At 50.6% G+C, this 13,895-nt stretch overlaps 1 protein-coding gene across 3 annotated transcripts in view; it reads right to left on the bottom strand.

The window, feature by feature from the left end:
• Positions 1-2,777: 2,777 nt before the first annotated feature.
• Positions 2,778-13,895, bottom strand: part of ABCA7 (ATP binding cassette subfamily A member 7) — a 75,808-nt gene continuing 64,690 nt past the window's right edge. For all 3 annotated transcript variants that reach the window (XM_081845980.1, XM_081845979.1, XM_081845981.1), the window contains exons 42-50: positions 12,816-12,936; positions 11,540-11,602; positions 10,494-10,600; positions 9,248-9,389; positions 8,029-8,163; positions 7,798-7,901; positions 6,563-6,655; positions 4,482-4,719; positions 2,778-2,968 (exon numbers count right to left, since the gene is read on the bottom strand). In XM_081845980.1, the coding sequence (XP_081702106.1) occupies positions 2,837-2,968; positions 4,482-4,719; positions 6,563-6,655; positions 7,798-7,901; positions 8,029-8,163; positions 9,248-9,389; positions 10,494-10,600; positions 11,540-11,602; positions 12,816-12,936 (1,135 nt within the window). In that variant the 3' untranslated portion in view covers positions 2,778-2,836. The remainder of the gene's footprint in view (positions 2,969-4,481; positions 4,720-6,562; positions 6,656-7,797; positions 7,902-8,028; positions 8,164-9,247; positions 9,390-10,493; positions 10,601-11,539; positions 11,603-12,815; positions 12,937-13,895) is intronic.

Here is a 13,895-nt window from a genome sequence, read left to right as displayed (position 1 = left end):
ATTATTATTATTATTATTAGCCCCCAACGCAATTGTCTGCGGGGGCCCGCGAGGGGCTGATCCATCCATCTCCGTAAACAGATCTTAAAATTATTTTGCTATTAAGCAGCGTATAGAAAGCTTTCGGGTAATGATAAAGATGCTTTCAGATCAGGTGATGTATCTGAATATGGAATTTTTTCGGCGCATCCGTAACCCCAAAAAAGCAACCTTAAGCGTCTGTAACCCGAGGTATGATCGTATATCGTATTGTTTTATTGCTGTGGCTGACGCAAATAAAGATTCATTCATTCATTCCTCCACCAACCAGCAGGGGTGCTAATGAGACCATCCCGACACTCTGCCCCTCCGACTCTATGATTCTACGGACAGACGCACAGAGGTGGCAAGAGGCGTTCTTAACAGAACATAGCATTTTTATTCAGTAAATATATATATATTTGTTTGTGTCCAGCATATAAGCATAAGGAGCTGAAGGCAGAAGATGCGATGGGGATGAGAGGCCCCCGTCTGCAGAAAGGAAAGCAAAGTAGCTCGGGGATACACCAGGGGCTGAGTTCGAATCCTGACACGTGAGCTAACCACTTCCACACAACCCCCAGAATGTAAGAAGTGGGCACTGCCATGTGCTTTGAATCCCAAAGGCGTTTTTTTCCCCCCTGGAAAATTGCAGCGACCACTCATTCCCCAAAATTATGCATAAAGGTAAAGGGACCCCTGACCATGAGGTCCAGTCGTGGCCGACTCTGGGGTTGCGGCGCTCATCTCGCTTTACTGGCCGAGGGAGCCGGCGTTCAGCTTCCGGGTCATGTGGCCAGCAGGACTAAGCCGCTTCTGGCGAACCAGAGCAGCGCACGGAAACGCCGTTGACCTTCATCCGCGGTTGCTGGACTATATAACCCATCACCCGCGGTTGCTGGACTACATAACCCATCACCTGTGGCTGTACTGAATACTGGGACGGACGGGAAGCTGGAGTCCAGGGACATAGACACTGCCATCCCTGATGGGAGATGAAGCGTTCCTTGCTGCCGCTTGCAAATTGAGGCATTTATTATATATTTTTTGCATAGGCTGTGCTACATTTTATGTAATCAATAAAATAAAATAAATAGAGGCAGCGACAGCTGGAGGGATACAGGAAGCCTAGACCTTGAGTCAATGCCAATTCTAAAGAGAGGAATTTATCCATAGCAACTTTACAATTCCGTGATTCCATCTCCTACAGGAATGCAGATTCGAGGAAAACCTGTGGCCCTTCAAATATTGCTGGACTCTGGCTCCCCATCGCCCCCGACTATCGGCCGTCTTGGATGCTGGGGGGCGGCAGTCCCTCCGATATCTAGGGGGCCGTTGCCCACAACCACTGACCTCCAGTTCCTTCCCTGCTTTCCACGCCAGCTGCCTCGAAAACTCCCCCCCCTCTTAACACCCCCGCCTTCAAAGTGCAGAGTGTACATTCACAGGTCGTGTGAGCCTCTAACTTTTTTAGAAAAAGAAGAAAAAGAAAGGACTTTTTTTTAAAGTGTGAAAAACGAAGGAGGTGGGTAGCGTCCCGGGCACCGGCCAGTCAGCGCTATGTGGAGCTTCCTTCTGCATCAAAATGAGGGAAGTTGTGGCTTTTGAGATTGTGATCATCTCCAAACCCACATCTTTCCTGACCAGCGGTCCCTGCAATTTCTGGGGGTCCTCATGTCGAATGCCCTGGGGGTTTGGAGATTTGGGGGCAGCGAAGTCTCAGGCTTTCCGATTTAAAATCTTCCCACACGAAACGAGTTCGGCTGCGTAGCTCAGGAGCGAAAATCCGTCTTTTAAAAGGGGGCACCCCAGAAAGAAATCAGAGGTCGCCGAGAGAAGGGGGGTCCCAAATGCAAGCTGTAGGGCTCACCCCAGAGAACAGCCCCCCTATGACATTAGCGCCCCCAATCGGCAGTGGGGGGGAATCGCAGAGCAATTGCAAAGACGCCCCAGATCCCAGTGCGTTTGACGCATTCAACTGGTGCAGAAGGAAATTCACCCGCAAAATATCAACAACTGCAAAGCAAAGTGGGGGGGCGCAGACTCTGCACAGGATGGGCTAGCGGCAAAAGCGAGAATAAGTTATTTTATCGATGCACAGCAGCCATACGCCCGTGTTCTCTAAACACCTTCTGCCCCTTTGTCTAGCTGGAACCCCCCCCCCAAAAAAAACTTTTAAATTGTTGGCTTCTCTAACACCGCTCCTGCCTAGCCCAGCAATTTAAAACCAGCTTGCACAAAGCTTTTAAAAGTTGCATAAATAAATCCGCCCCCCACTCGCCTGGTTGGGGGGGCCAGAGGAAATGAGGAGCGGACAAACCAGTCCCGTCTTGTAAACGAGACCTTCCGGGATGCAATGCGTCGTTTACACAGCCGTGCTCAATTTTCCGCACATGATTCCCACCTAATACATACTTCACGCGTGTGTGTACGCAAATACACAATTTTTGCACATGGGGAAAATTCAGCAGAAGGCGAATCCCGGAAAAACACCCCCATTTCAAGTTCGTGTATTGGTTCGGGAAGGGCAAACGAGGTAGTTTCGGATCTCCATATTCATTTCCCGTCCCCCACGGCTCCAGACCTACAGAGAACCCTCTTCTCTGCTTTCCAGACCCCCTTACCGGAGGGATCGAAGGATGGGGGGCGCTGGCTGTTAAGCCCCCGAGACACCCCGTCCTTACATTCGCTCCTTTGAGAAGGCAGCGCCTCTGAGACGCAGGGAATGGGAGTTTCGCTCATGTGGGGTCAAGTCCAGGGGCGTGGAGACCCCCCAATGCCCACCCTCAAAACAAGGTTTGATTCCAGATCGTGTCTCTCAGACCCGGGTTTCTTCTACGTTCTTGTCCTCCAGGAAACCAAGGATTCTTCTCCAGCGGCTGGGGGCCGTGGGGTGGTCCACGGGGCAGCAATCGTCGTCGCTTTGGTCTTTGGCGAAGTGAACGAACACCTTGCGGAGAAAGGGAACGGGGTGGTGAGAGAAAGGCAAAAGAGGAAATAATAATAATAATAATAATAATAATAATAATTTATTATTTATACCCTGCCCATCTGGCTGAGCTTCCCTAGCCACTCTGGGCAGCTCCCAATCAAGTGTTAAAAACAACACAGTGTTAAATGTTAAAAACTTCCCTAAACAGGACTGCCTTCAGATATCTGTTAAAGGTAAGATAGATACTTATTTCCTTCACATCTGAAGGGAGGGCGTTCCACAGGGCTGGTGCCACCACCGAGAAGGCCCTCTGCCTGGTTCCTTGTAACCTCACTTCTTGCAATGAGGGAAACGCCAGAAGGCCCTCGGGAGATGAACCCAGGTGTCCGGGCTGGACGATGGGGGTGGAGATGCTCCTTCAGGTATACTGGGCCATTTAGGGCTTTCAAGGTCAGCACCAACACTTTGAATTGTGCTGGGAGCCAATGTAGGTCTTTCAGGACTGGTGTTATGTGGTCTTGGCGGCCGCTCCCAGTCACCAGTCTGGCAGCCGCATTCTGGATTAATTGCAGTTTCCGGGTCACCTTCCAAGGTAGCCCCACGTAGAGCACGTTGCAGTAGTCCAAGCGGGAGATAACCAGAGCATGTATCACTCTGGCCAGACAGTCTGCGGGCAGGGAGGGTCTCATCCTGTGTACCAGGTGGAGCTGCCCTGGACACAGATTTGACCTGCACCTCCATGGACAGCTGTGAGTCCAGAATGACCCCCAGGCTGCGCACCTGGTACTTCGGGGGCACAGTCACCCCATTCAGGACCAGGGAATCCCCCACACCTGCCTGCCCCCTGTCCCCCAAAAACAGTCCTTCTGTCTTGTCAGGATTCAACCTCAATCTGTCAGCCACCATCCATCCTCCATTACATTTTTTAAAAGTGTTATTCTTTTCAAAACCGCTCCGTTTAGGACCGGCCGAAGTTTCCAAGTTACCTTCAAGGGCTCAACATCTAAAAGTTAAGTTAATAGTCCTTATGACTGCAGAAATCGGAACGAAACTGGGCGGATTCCCAGAAGCGAGAAGGGAAACAAGACAGGCACAAGCTTTGTTTGGAAAGGGTTTTGGGGGGAGGGGAGAGGGTCACCAAGGGACGCGGTTGGCGCTGTGGGTTAAACCACAGAGCCTAGGGCTTGCCGATCAGAAGGTCGCGGTTTGAATCCCCGCAATGACGGGGTGAGCTGCCGTTGCTCGGTCCCTGCTCCTGCCAACCTAGCAGTTTGAAAGCACGTCAAAGTGCAAGTAGACCAATAGGTACCACTCCGGCGGGAAGGTAAACGGCGTTTCCGTGCGCTGCTCTGGTTCGCCAGAAGCGGCTTAGTCCTGCTGGCCACATGACCCGGAAGCTGTACGCCGGCTCCCTTGGCCAATAAAGCGAGATGAGCGCCGCAACCCCAGAGTCGGCCACAACTGGACCTAATGGTCAGGGGTCCCTTTACCTTTACCTTTAGGGGGTCCCCACTCACGCCGCCGGCCTCACCTGGTCGAGGGTCGTTTGAGAGACGGAGTAATCTTCGATGTGGTAGGTGGTCCGGTGAGCAGAGAAGATGCCGAAGATGTTGGCCAGGGAGCAACTGTGAGAAGGCAGCTGGTACTGGAGTGTGCAATGATGCTTTTCCTTCAAGATGATTCCGGGGAAAGAATCCCGGATGAATTTCTCCACAGGGCCCAAGTCGGCGCTGGAGACCCGGAGGACGATGGTGTAACCGTCTCCGAACCTAGGAAGAGAAACCGGGGCGGAACTGTACTGATAATAATAATAATTTATTATGTATACCCCACCCATCTGGCTGGGTTTCCCCAGCCACTCTGGGCGGCATCCAACAAAACACGAAAACACGATAACCTATTAAACATTATAAAGCTGCCCTGAACAGGGCTGCCTTCAGATGTCTTCTAAGAGTTTGGTAGTTGTTTTTCTCTTTGACATCTGGTGGGAGGGCGTTCCACAGGGCGGGCGCCACCAGCGAGAAGGCCCTCTGCCTGGTTCCCTGTAACTTGGCTTCTCGCAGGGAGGGAACCGCCAGGAGGCCCTCAGGAGATGGACCCAGGTGTCCGGGCTGGACGATGGGGGGTGGAGACGCTCCTTCAGGTCTACTGGGCCGTTTAGGGCTTTCAAGGTCAGCACCAACACTTTGAATTGTGCTCAGAAATGTCCTGTGAGCCAATGTAGGTCTTTCAGGACTGGTGTTATTGTTAGGATATTTCCGTTCCACCTTAAAAGGGAGCAGGCTTTTGTGTGTCACAGCCTGCGTATTTCCTGTTCACAGGATGTTTATGTTTTTGATAGAGCTGTTGTCTCTCTCTCTCTCTCTCTGCGCTGAACACGCTAGCAGGCAGTCATGTTTTTCTTTGTTCTGACCAACGCTGAATAAACTTTCTAAATAATGCTCTCCTAGACTGCAACTTTCGCTGTGCATTATCTGCTGATAGAGCGTGCATCAGTTCTGGAATGTGGAAAGCTATTTTCTGGAGCTCATGTCGCTAATTGCTGATACTGCGTTTCTACGGGAGGTCGATGGACGTCCGGAGTCCGGAGTCGGCGTGGAGGCAGTGATGGCCTATGTCTCCCTGGCAGTATCCCAACAGTTATATGGTCTCAGCGGCCGTTCCCAGTCGCCAGTCCAGCTGCCGCATTCTGGATTAGTTGCAGTTTCCGGGTCACCTTCAAAGGCAGCCCCACGTAGAGCGCATGGCAGTAGTCCAAGCGGGAGATGACCAGAGCATGCACCACTCTGGCCAGACAGTCTGTGGGCAGGGAGGGTCTCATCCTGCGTCCCAGATGGAGCCGCCCTGGACGCAGAATTGACCTGTGCCTCCATGGACAGCTGTGAGTCCAGAATGACCCCCAGGCTGCGCATCTGGTCCTTCGGGGGCACAGTGACCCCATTCAGGACCAGGGAGACCTCCATAAGATCAGATCGGATTGCTATGAGGAATATGCATCAAGCCATTGTGTCCATGATGAATGGGGATGTGCTGACTGGGTTTGATTCATTGACAATAATTTCTGATCAAATCCCACAAGCGTCTACATTTATGCTGTTTCCCCTCTACTGCCCAATTCTCTATGTCTGACAAGCAGGGTGTGGCCTAGAGAGAGGGGGTGTGGCCTAGAGAGAGGGGTGTGGCTTATGTGAGGGGTGTGGCCTAGAGAGAGGGTGTGGCTTATGCCAGGGGTGTGGCCTGCAGAGAGGAGGTGTGTTTTATGTGAGGGGTGTGGAATGGAGAGCAGGGGTGTGGTTTATGCGAGGGGTATGGCCTAAAGAGAGGGGTGTGGCTTATGTGAGGGGTGTGGCCTAGAGGGTGTGGCTTATGCCAGGGTTGTGGCCTGCAGAGAGGAGGTGTGTTTTATGTGAGGGGTGTGGAATGGAGAGCAGGGGTGTGGTTTATGCGAGGGGTGTGGCCTAAAGAGAGGGGTGTGGCTTATGCGAGGGGCGTGGTCTGGAGAAATGGGGGGGTGTTCTGTGCGAGGGGTGTGGCCTTTAGGACTGAAATCCCACCCCCAAACGGCACATTATCAATACAACACACCCTTCGCCATCGCCGCCAGAGGCTTACTTGTTCTTCAGGTGTTGCACGCTCCCCAGACATCGGAAACGGCCGTTCACCATGATCGCCATTCTGGTGCACAGAGCCTCGCACTCCTCCATGCTAGCAGAGGTGAGAGAGAACGCGAAGAAAAGGCAGTTAGCTCCTTTCAGCCTCACCCCGATTCTTTAAGAAGGTGTAGGGGAATCTGCACCTGTGGAATTTCTGCCTGGATATTCACCCCAGTTGCTGGGAGGGAGTATGGGGCCTTTTGCAGATCTGCCTGGCTAATAATAATAATAATAATAATAATAATAATAATAATTCATTACCAAAAATAACAGGAAGGCGAGAGAGAGAGATTTCGCCTTTGGCGGTTGGAGGATGGATGGCGGCTAACAGATTGAGGTTGAATCCTGACAAGACAGAAGGACTGTTTTTGGGGGACAGGGGGCGGGTAGGTGTGGGGGATTCCCTGGTCCTGAATGGGGTCACTGTGCCCCCGAAGGACCAGGGGCGCAGCCTGGGAGTCATTCTGGACTCACAGCTGTCCATGGAGGTGCAGGTCAGTTCTGTGTCCAGGGCGGCTCCATCTGGGATGCAGGATGAGACCCTCCTTGCCCGCAGACTGTCTGGCCAGAGTGGTGCATGCTCTGGTTATCTCCCGCTTGGACTCCTGCCATGCGTTCTACGTGGGGCTGCCTTTGAAGGTGACCCGGAAACTGCAACTAATCCTGAATGCGGCAGCCAGACTGGGGACTGGGAACGGCCGCCAAGACCATATAACACCGGTCCTGAGAGATCTGCATTGACTCCCAGTACGTTTCCGAGCACAATTCAAAGTGTTGGTGCTGACCTTGAAAGCCCTAAACGGCCCAGTAGACCTGAAGGAGCGTCTCCACCCCCATCGTTCTTCCCGGACACCTGGGTCCATCTCCCGATGGCCTTCTGGCGGTTTCCTCCCTGCGAGAAGCGAGGTTGCAGGAAACCAGGCAGAGGGCCTTCTCGGTGGTGGCGCCTGCCCTGTGGAACGCCCTCCCGTCAGATGTCAAGGAAATAAGCAACTATCTTACTTTTAGAAGACATCTGAAGGCAGCCCTGTTTAGGGAAGCTTTTAATGTTTGATGTATTACAGTATTTTAATGTTGTTTTGGAAGCTGCCCAGAGTGGCTGGGGAAGCCCAGCCAGATGGGCGGGGTATAATCAATAAATTATTATTATTATTATTATTACTACTACCACTACTACTACTACTAATAGTTTACCTGTGGGACGTGAGGACCACCGACCGGCCGTCCCTTATCACGCCAAGAATGCAGTTCCAAAGAAAGCGTTTAGCCCTCGGGTCCATCCCCGTCGTCGGCTCGTCCTGGAACCCGCAAACAAACAAAATTTCAAGCCCCGCCAAGTTCTTGCCCGCCCCGCTAACACCCCCCCCCTTCCGGCTCGAAAAACGGCCAGCGACACAAAAGGCGGCGCCGCTCCTCATCACTGACCAGGAAAATGACCGGCGGTGCTCCGATGAGCGCGATGGCCGTGGAGAGCTTCCGTTTGTTGCCTCCGCTGTAGCGTCCAGCGAGCCTGTCCGCGTAGGACATCAGACCAAGCGTCGACAGTCCCCATTGGACCACCTGGCAGGGAGAGAGATACCGGTTGGGCAAGAGGTGGGGAGCCCAGCAGCAGGGGGCGCCAGAGCGAACGACAGGCAGAGCTGGCAGAGCCTAGATTTGCCCCCATCATAATACAGTGGAACCTCGGGTTACATATGCTTCAGGTTACAGACTCCGCTAACCCAGAAATCGTGCTTCAGGTTAAGAGCTTTGCTTCAGGATGAGAACAGAAATCGTGCTCTGGCGGCACGGCGGCAGCAGGAGGCCCCATTAGCTAAAGTGGTGCTTAAGAACAGACCTTCGGAAGGAATTAAGTACTTAACCCGAGGTACCACTGTAATAATACAGACGTACCTTGGAAGTCAAATGGAATCCGTTCCGGAAGTCTGTTCGACTTCCCAAACGTTCAGAATCCAAAGCACAGCTTCCAATTGGAAGCGCCTGCAGCCAACCGGAAGCCCCGTTGGACGTTCGGCTTCCAAAAACCATTCGGAAACTGGAACGCTCACTTCTGGGTTTGGTAAATATAACGTAAAGGGACCCCTGACCATTAGGTCCAGTCGTGGCCGACTCTGGGGTTGCGGCGCTCATCTCGCTTTATTGGCCGAGGGAGCCGGCGTACAGCTTCCAGGTCATGTGGCCAGCAGGACTAAGCCACTTCTGGCGAACCAGAGCAGTGCACGGAAACGCCGTTTCCCTTCCCGCCGGAGCGGTACCTATTTATCTACTTGCGCTGGCGTGCTTTGAACTGCTAGGTTGGTAGGAGCAGGGACCGAGCAACGGGTGCTAACCCCGTCACGGGGATTCGAACCGCCGACATTCTGATCGGCAAGCCCAAGAGGCTCAGTGGTTTAACCCACAGCGCCACCCGCGTCCCTTGGTAAATATAGTTATCCTTTATTAGGCATAGCAAACCACACGTTATCATACAGACACTTTGGGTTTGCATCGTTCGGGAGCAGATTTGTTCGGGAGCCAAGGCATTCGAGATCCAAGGTACGACTGTAAAAAATAACCAAGGCACCGTCTGAGCACGCGCAGAGTGCTTTTTCAGCTACCGTGCTGCCAGGGCACCAGAAATCTGGCCCTTTCTTGCAACTCTCACCCCAGGAATTTCAGTCTCCGGGACCCCGCGCAGGCGAGAGTAGAAGACAAGATGTTCGCGTCCGGTTAGCAGGTCGTTGATGGCGTCAAATTGGGGGCAATAGCCCATGTTCTGGTGGACGGCTTGCAAGTCAGTGATCACGCTGTAGGTGGGGTGAGGGTTAGGAAAGTGGGAATTGGAGAAAGAGGCGGCTTTGAAGCAAGAAGCAAAGATCGTGGCAGGTTAATGCAGATCTCCCCCCTTTCTTAAATTTTCATTTATACTTTCCAAGTTTATACATTTCACTAATTTTACAATCACTTCAACATTTCCAAACTCAACTTCCTTCCCCCTCTCTTTCTGCAACTCCTTACAATTATTTCCAATAATTCCAGAATATCCAAATTAAACCTGATTTGCTCATCTTCTTTAGATATATACCGTATTTTTCGCTCTATAAGATGCACCAGACCACAAGACACACCTAGTTTTTGGAGGAAGAAAACAAGGGGGAGAAAATTCTGAACCATATTTTTTGCTCTATAAGACTCACTTTTTCCCTCCTAAAAAGTAAGGGGAAATGTGTGTGCGTCTTATGGAGCGAATGCAGGCTGTGCAGCTATCCCAGAAGCCAGAACAGCAATAGGGATCGCTGCTTTCACTGCGCAGCGACCCCTCTTGTTGTTCTGGCTTCTGAGATTCAGAATATTTTTTTCCTTGTTTTCCTCCTCCAAAAACTAGGTGCGTCTTGTGGTCTGGTGCGTCTTATACCAAACTGCAGGTCTCACGAAACTGCTCTCACAATAACCCTGACAATGTTCTTTTCTGTTTGCAATTCATCTGTAAATACTCAAGAAACCATTTCCATCCTTTTATTTTTAAAAAAGTTTATCTCAGTTTCTCATTCTTCCGGTAAGTTTCGCGCATATCGCCTAAGTTTTTGTATCCGTTCTTCCTTTGCTGAGACTTTCGCTTCTTTCCATTTTCGGGTGACTGGCATTCTCGTCGCTGTAGTTGCATACATGAATAAGTTTCTAATCAATTTAGGTAGTTCTGTCCCTATAATTCCCCAAAAGAAAAACTTCTGGGTTTGTTTGTTTCTTTTACAAATGTTATTTTGAACATCCTTTTCATATATCATTTCCCAGTAAAGCTTTAACCTTACTACAAGACCACCAGGTATGATAAACAGAACTTTCTTTCTCTTTAGATTTCCAACACTTACTTGATTTAGATTTATGCGTTTTTTTCCCCAATCGGCACTGACCTGTATCCTTTCAGAAAGGCCCTTCCGGACGTCACCTCGGAGTCTCCTGTTAGCATTTTGAAAGTCGACGTTTTCCCGGCGCCGTTGACTCCCAAGAGACCGAAACACTGCGGGAAAGGTTTGGGTTGGACTTTTGCGCCAACACAGAGTGTGCACAGCCACTGGGGGTGCAGAACTAAAAGGCCGCCCACAATATCTTTGCTTAGTTTTATTTTTTTAAAAACATAGCGGTCGAACATTACAAGCCATCAGTCCTTCTCACAAGGCCTCAGCAGCAGCTGACAAAACATTTGATCAGCTTAAATACAGTTTCAAATAATCAATTGTCCTCTCACATCCCTTCCTGCACCCGGTGCAGAAATTACCGTATTTTTTGCTCTATAAGACTCACTTTTCCCCTCCTAAAAAGTAAGGGGAAATGTGTGTGCGTCTTATGGAGCGAATGCAGGCTGCGCAGCTATCCCAGAAGCCAGAACAGCAAGAGGGATTAATGCTTTCGCTGCGCAGCGATCCCTCTTGCTGTTCTGGCTTCTGAGATTCAGAATATTTTTCTTCTTGTTTCCCTCCTCCAAAAACTAGGTGCATCTTGTGGTCTGGTGCGTCTTGTAGAGCGAAAAATGCGGTAACTCCCCTTTCCAATTTGGCAAAAAGTCAAGAGACTACAGGTTCGCAGCGAGGTACGTTAGGGTTACCAGACGTCCCCGATTCCAGGAGACAGTCCCCGGATTTGCAAATCTGTCCCCGGACAAATTCCATCCCCGGATTTCTTCATATTTATCTATTCTTGTTCTGCGTCGACATGCAATTTGTTCAGCTGTAGCTAATCCATCTATATCATCAATCCATGTGCTCAACAGAATCTTTTTCCAGCTCTCCCAATTCATCAAAACAAGTTTTTTTTTGCTTCTAATATAGCACGGCACATCCATATTTTGACCCCTTGATATCTCCCACGTTTCCGGAATATAATTCAGAATTAAATTCCATTCCCCTAAGTATGCCTCTCCTCAAGAACGCCCGATTCCTTCCCCTGCAAGGTCACTTACTTCCCCCGGAGCGATACCCACGCACAGGCGATCCACCGCTGGCTTCTTGGTCCTCCGGTAGATCTGGGGAAAGATTTGCGGGCTGGCGGTCACATGTGAATTCCTCTCCCCACCCACTAGGGAGTCCTGCCAGATTGACACACTTCCTGCGCATGGCAAAGGGGCATCTTCCTGTCCCACCCTCCAGACACGGCCTTCTTGGTGGTGGCTCCCAAACTTTAGGGTTCCCCTCTCCAGAGAAGCTGCCTCCTTGTTGTTCTCCTGCCAGCGACAGAATACTGCTTTATATTCTGACAGGCCTTCAGGGAATGACTGTAACTTAAGGAAAAAGCTTTGGCCCCCCACATCCAGTGCCTACATTTTAATATAATTCTCTTTTAAATTTAAACATTCCTTTCCTCCCACGCCTTGGGCTAATTAAACAATCCATGGCCTTTTAAACTGCAGAAGGGAGGTTTTTTTGTGTTTAATATTGTGATCCTCGGATGAAGGGCACGAAATCAATTCCATAAATAAGTAACACACGAATGCCTAAAATAATAATAACAACAATAACAAATTGCAAATAATAATAATACTAGCAATCGATTGCAAATTGCTGCAAAATGCGGGGAAGTTGGAAAAAATCAAGAAAAGGAGAAGAAGGGGAATTGGAAGACACTTCCTTTCCCTAGCAATACACGAATGCTTTAAATAATAATAATAATAATGAAAGCAAATAATTATATAGGTAAAGGTAAAGGGATCCCCTGACCATTAGGTCCAGTCGTGGCCGACTCTGGGGTTACGGCACTCATCTCGCTTTATTGGCCGAGGAAGCCGGCGTACAGCTTCCGGGTCATGTGGCCAGCAGGACTAAGCCGCTTCTGGCAAACCAGAGCAGCGCACGGAAACGCCGTTTACCTTCCTGCCTATTTATCTACTTGCACTTTGATGTGCTTTCAAACTGCTAGGTTGCCAGGAGCAGGGACCGAGCAGCGGGAGCTCACCCCGTCATCGCGGGGATTCGAACTGCCGACCTTCTGATCGGCAAGTCCTAGGCTCTGTGGTTTAACCCGCAGCGCCACCCGGGTCCCTAGGGACGACGGTACTAGCAGTCAATTGCAAATGGCTGCAAAATGCGGGGAGCCCAATTTAAAGCTGGGGGGAAACGAGAAGAGGAGGAACTGGCAGGACTCTTCCCTAGCGGGACATGAATGCCTTAAACAAATCGATCACCCGTCAAAACGTGCTGTGCGTTTGCCCCTCCCTGCTTGCCCCCCTGCCCCCCCCACACCTTCGTCAGCTGCTGCAGTACGAGGATGTCCGCGGCCGGTACCCCACTGGTGACCCTCTTCCGTTCCTTGGCAACATCCTCATCCTCTTCCCCCAGCGGGGACTCCTTGACCAGGGAGGGCCTGGAGGGGGAAGGCAATGTATTTTTTTTTTTTTAATAATAATTTTTATTAATTTTCCAATTTTAAAATAAAACAACAACAACATACAGACATCAACAAAAACAAACAAACACACAAAGTATCATTTCTTAACCTCATTTTCATAACCCTCCTTTCTCGGACTTCCCCATACCTCCCCCTTTTTGCAACCTTGTTTTACAATTTTTCAGCAACCCTTTTTACCAATTAAATTAAGACTTATTATCTTTCTCGATTTCACCTTAAATCATCAAACAATTTAAGCTGTAATTCTGCATCTTCCTTCCCCTTGACATTTTAGCACTCCTCAATTTTATAACAGTCCTTAAGATATACTTTAAACTTCTTCCAATCTTCCTCCAGGGGGAAGGCAATGTAAAGACCCCTCCATCGGCTCTGCTGTGGCCGGCCGGCCCCACCAGTGATCCTTTTAAAAGGTAAAGGGACCCCTGACCGTTAGGTCCAGTCGTGGCCGACTCTGGGGTTGCGGCACTCATCTCGCTTTATTGGCCGAGGGAGCCAGCGTATAGCTTCCAGGTCATGTGGCCAGCAGGACTAAGCCGCTTCTGGCGAACCAGAGCAGCGCACGGAAACGCTGTTTACCTTCCCGCCGGAGTGGGACCTATTTATCTACTTGCACTTTGACGTGCTTTCGAACTGCTAGGTTGGCAGGAGCAGGGACCGAGCAACGGGAGCTCACCCCGTCATTGTGGGGATTCGAACCGCCGACCTTCTGATCGGCAAGCCCTAGGCTCTGTGGTTTAACCCACAGCGCCACCCGCGTCCCAGTCCTCCTTTTACCCTTCTCCAAAAAGTGTCGCCTGATGGGCAGGGGCATCTTGCCCATAGAGGCAAGTGGCGTGGGGAGCAGGGGCGCCAGGGAAGAGGCGGAGGCTGGGCGCGGTTTAAATCAATTTGATTTAAATCAAATCCACCCTGCT

Source organism: Podarcis erhardii, assembly GCF_964252035.2.
Source record: "Podarcis erhardii genome assembly, chromosome: 18".
In the NCBI taxonomy this organism is placed as follows: Eukaryota; Metazoa; Chordata; class Lepidosauria; order Squamata; family Lacertidae; genus Podarcis; species Podarcis erhardii.
The sequence above is the reverse complement of the archived record's forward strand: the minus strand, read 5'-3'. Positions and strand labels throughout refer to the sequence as shown.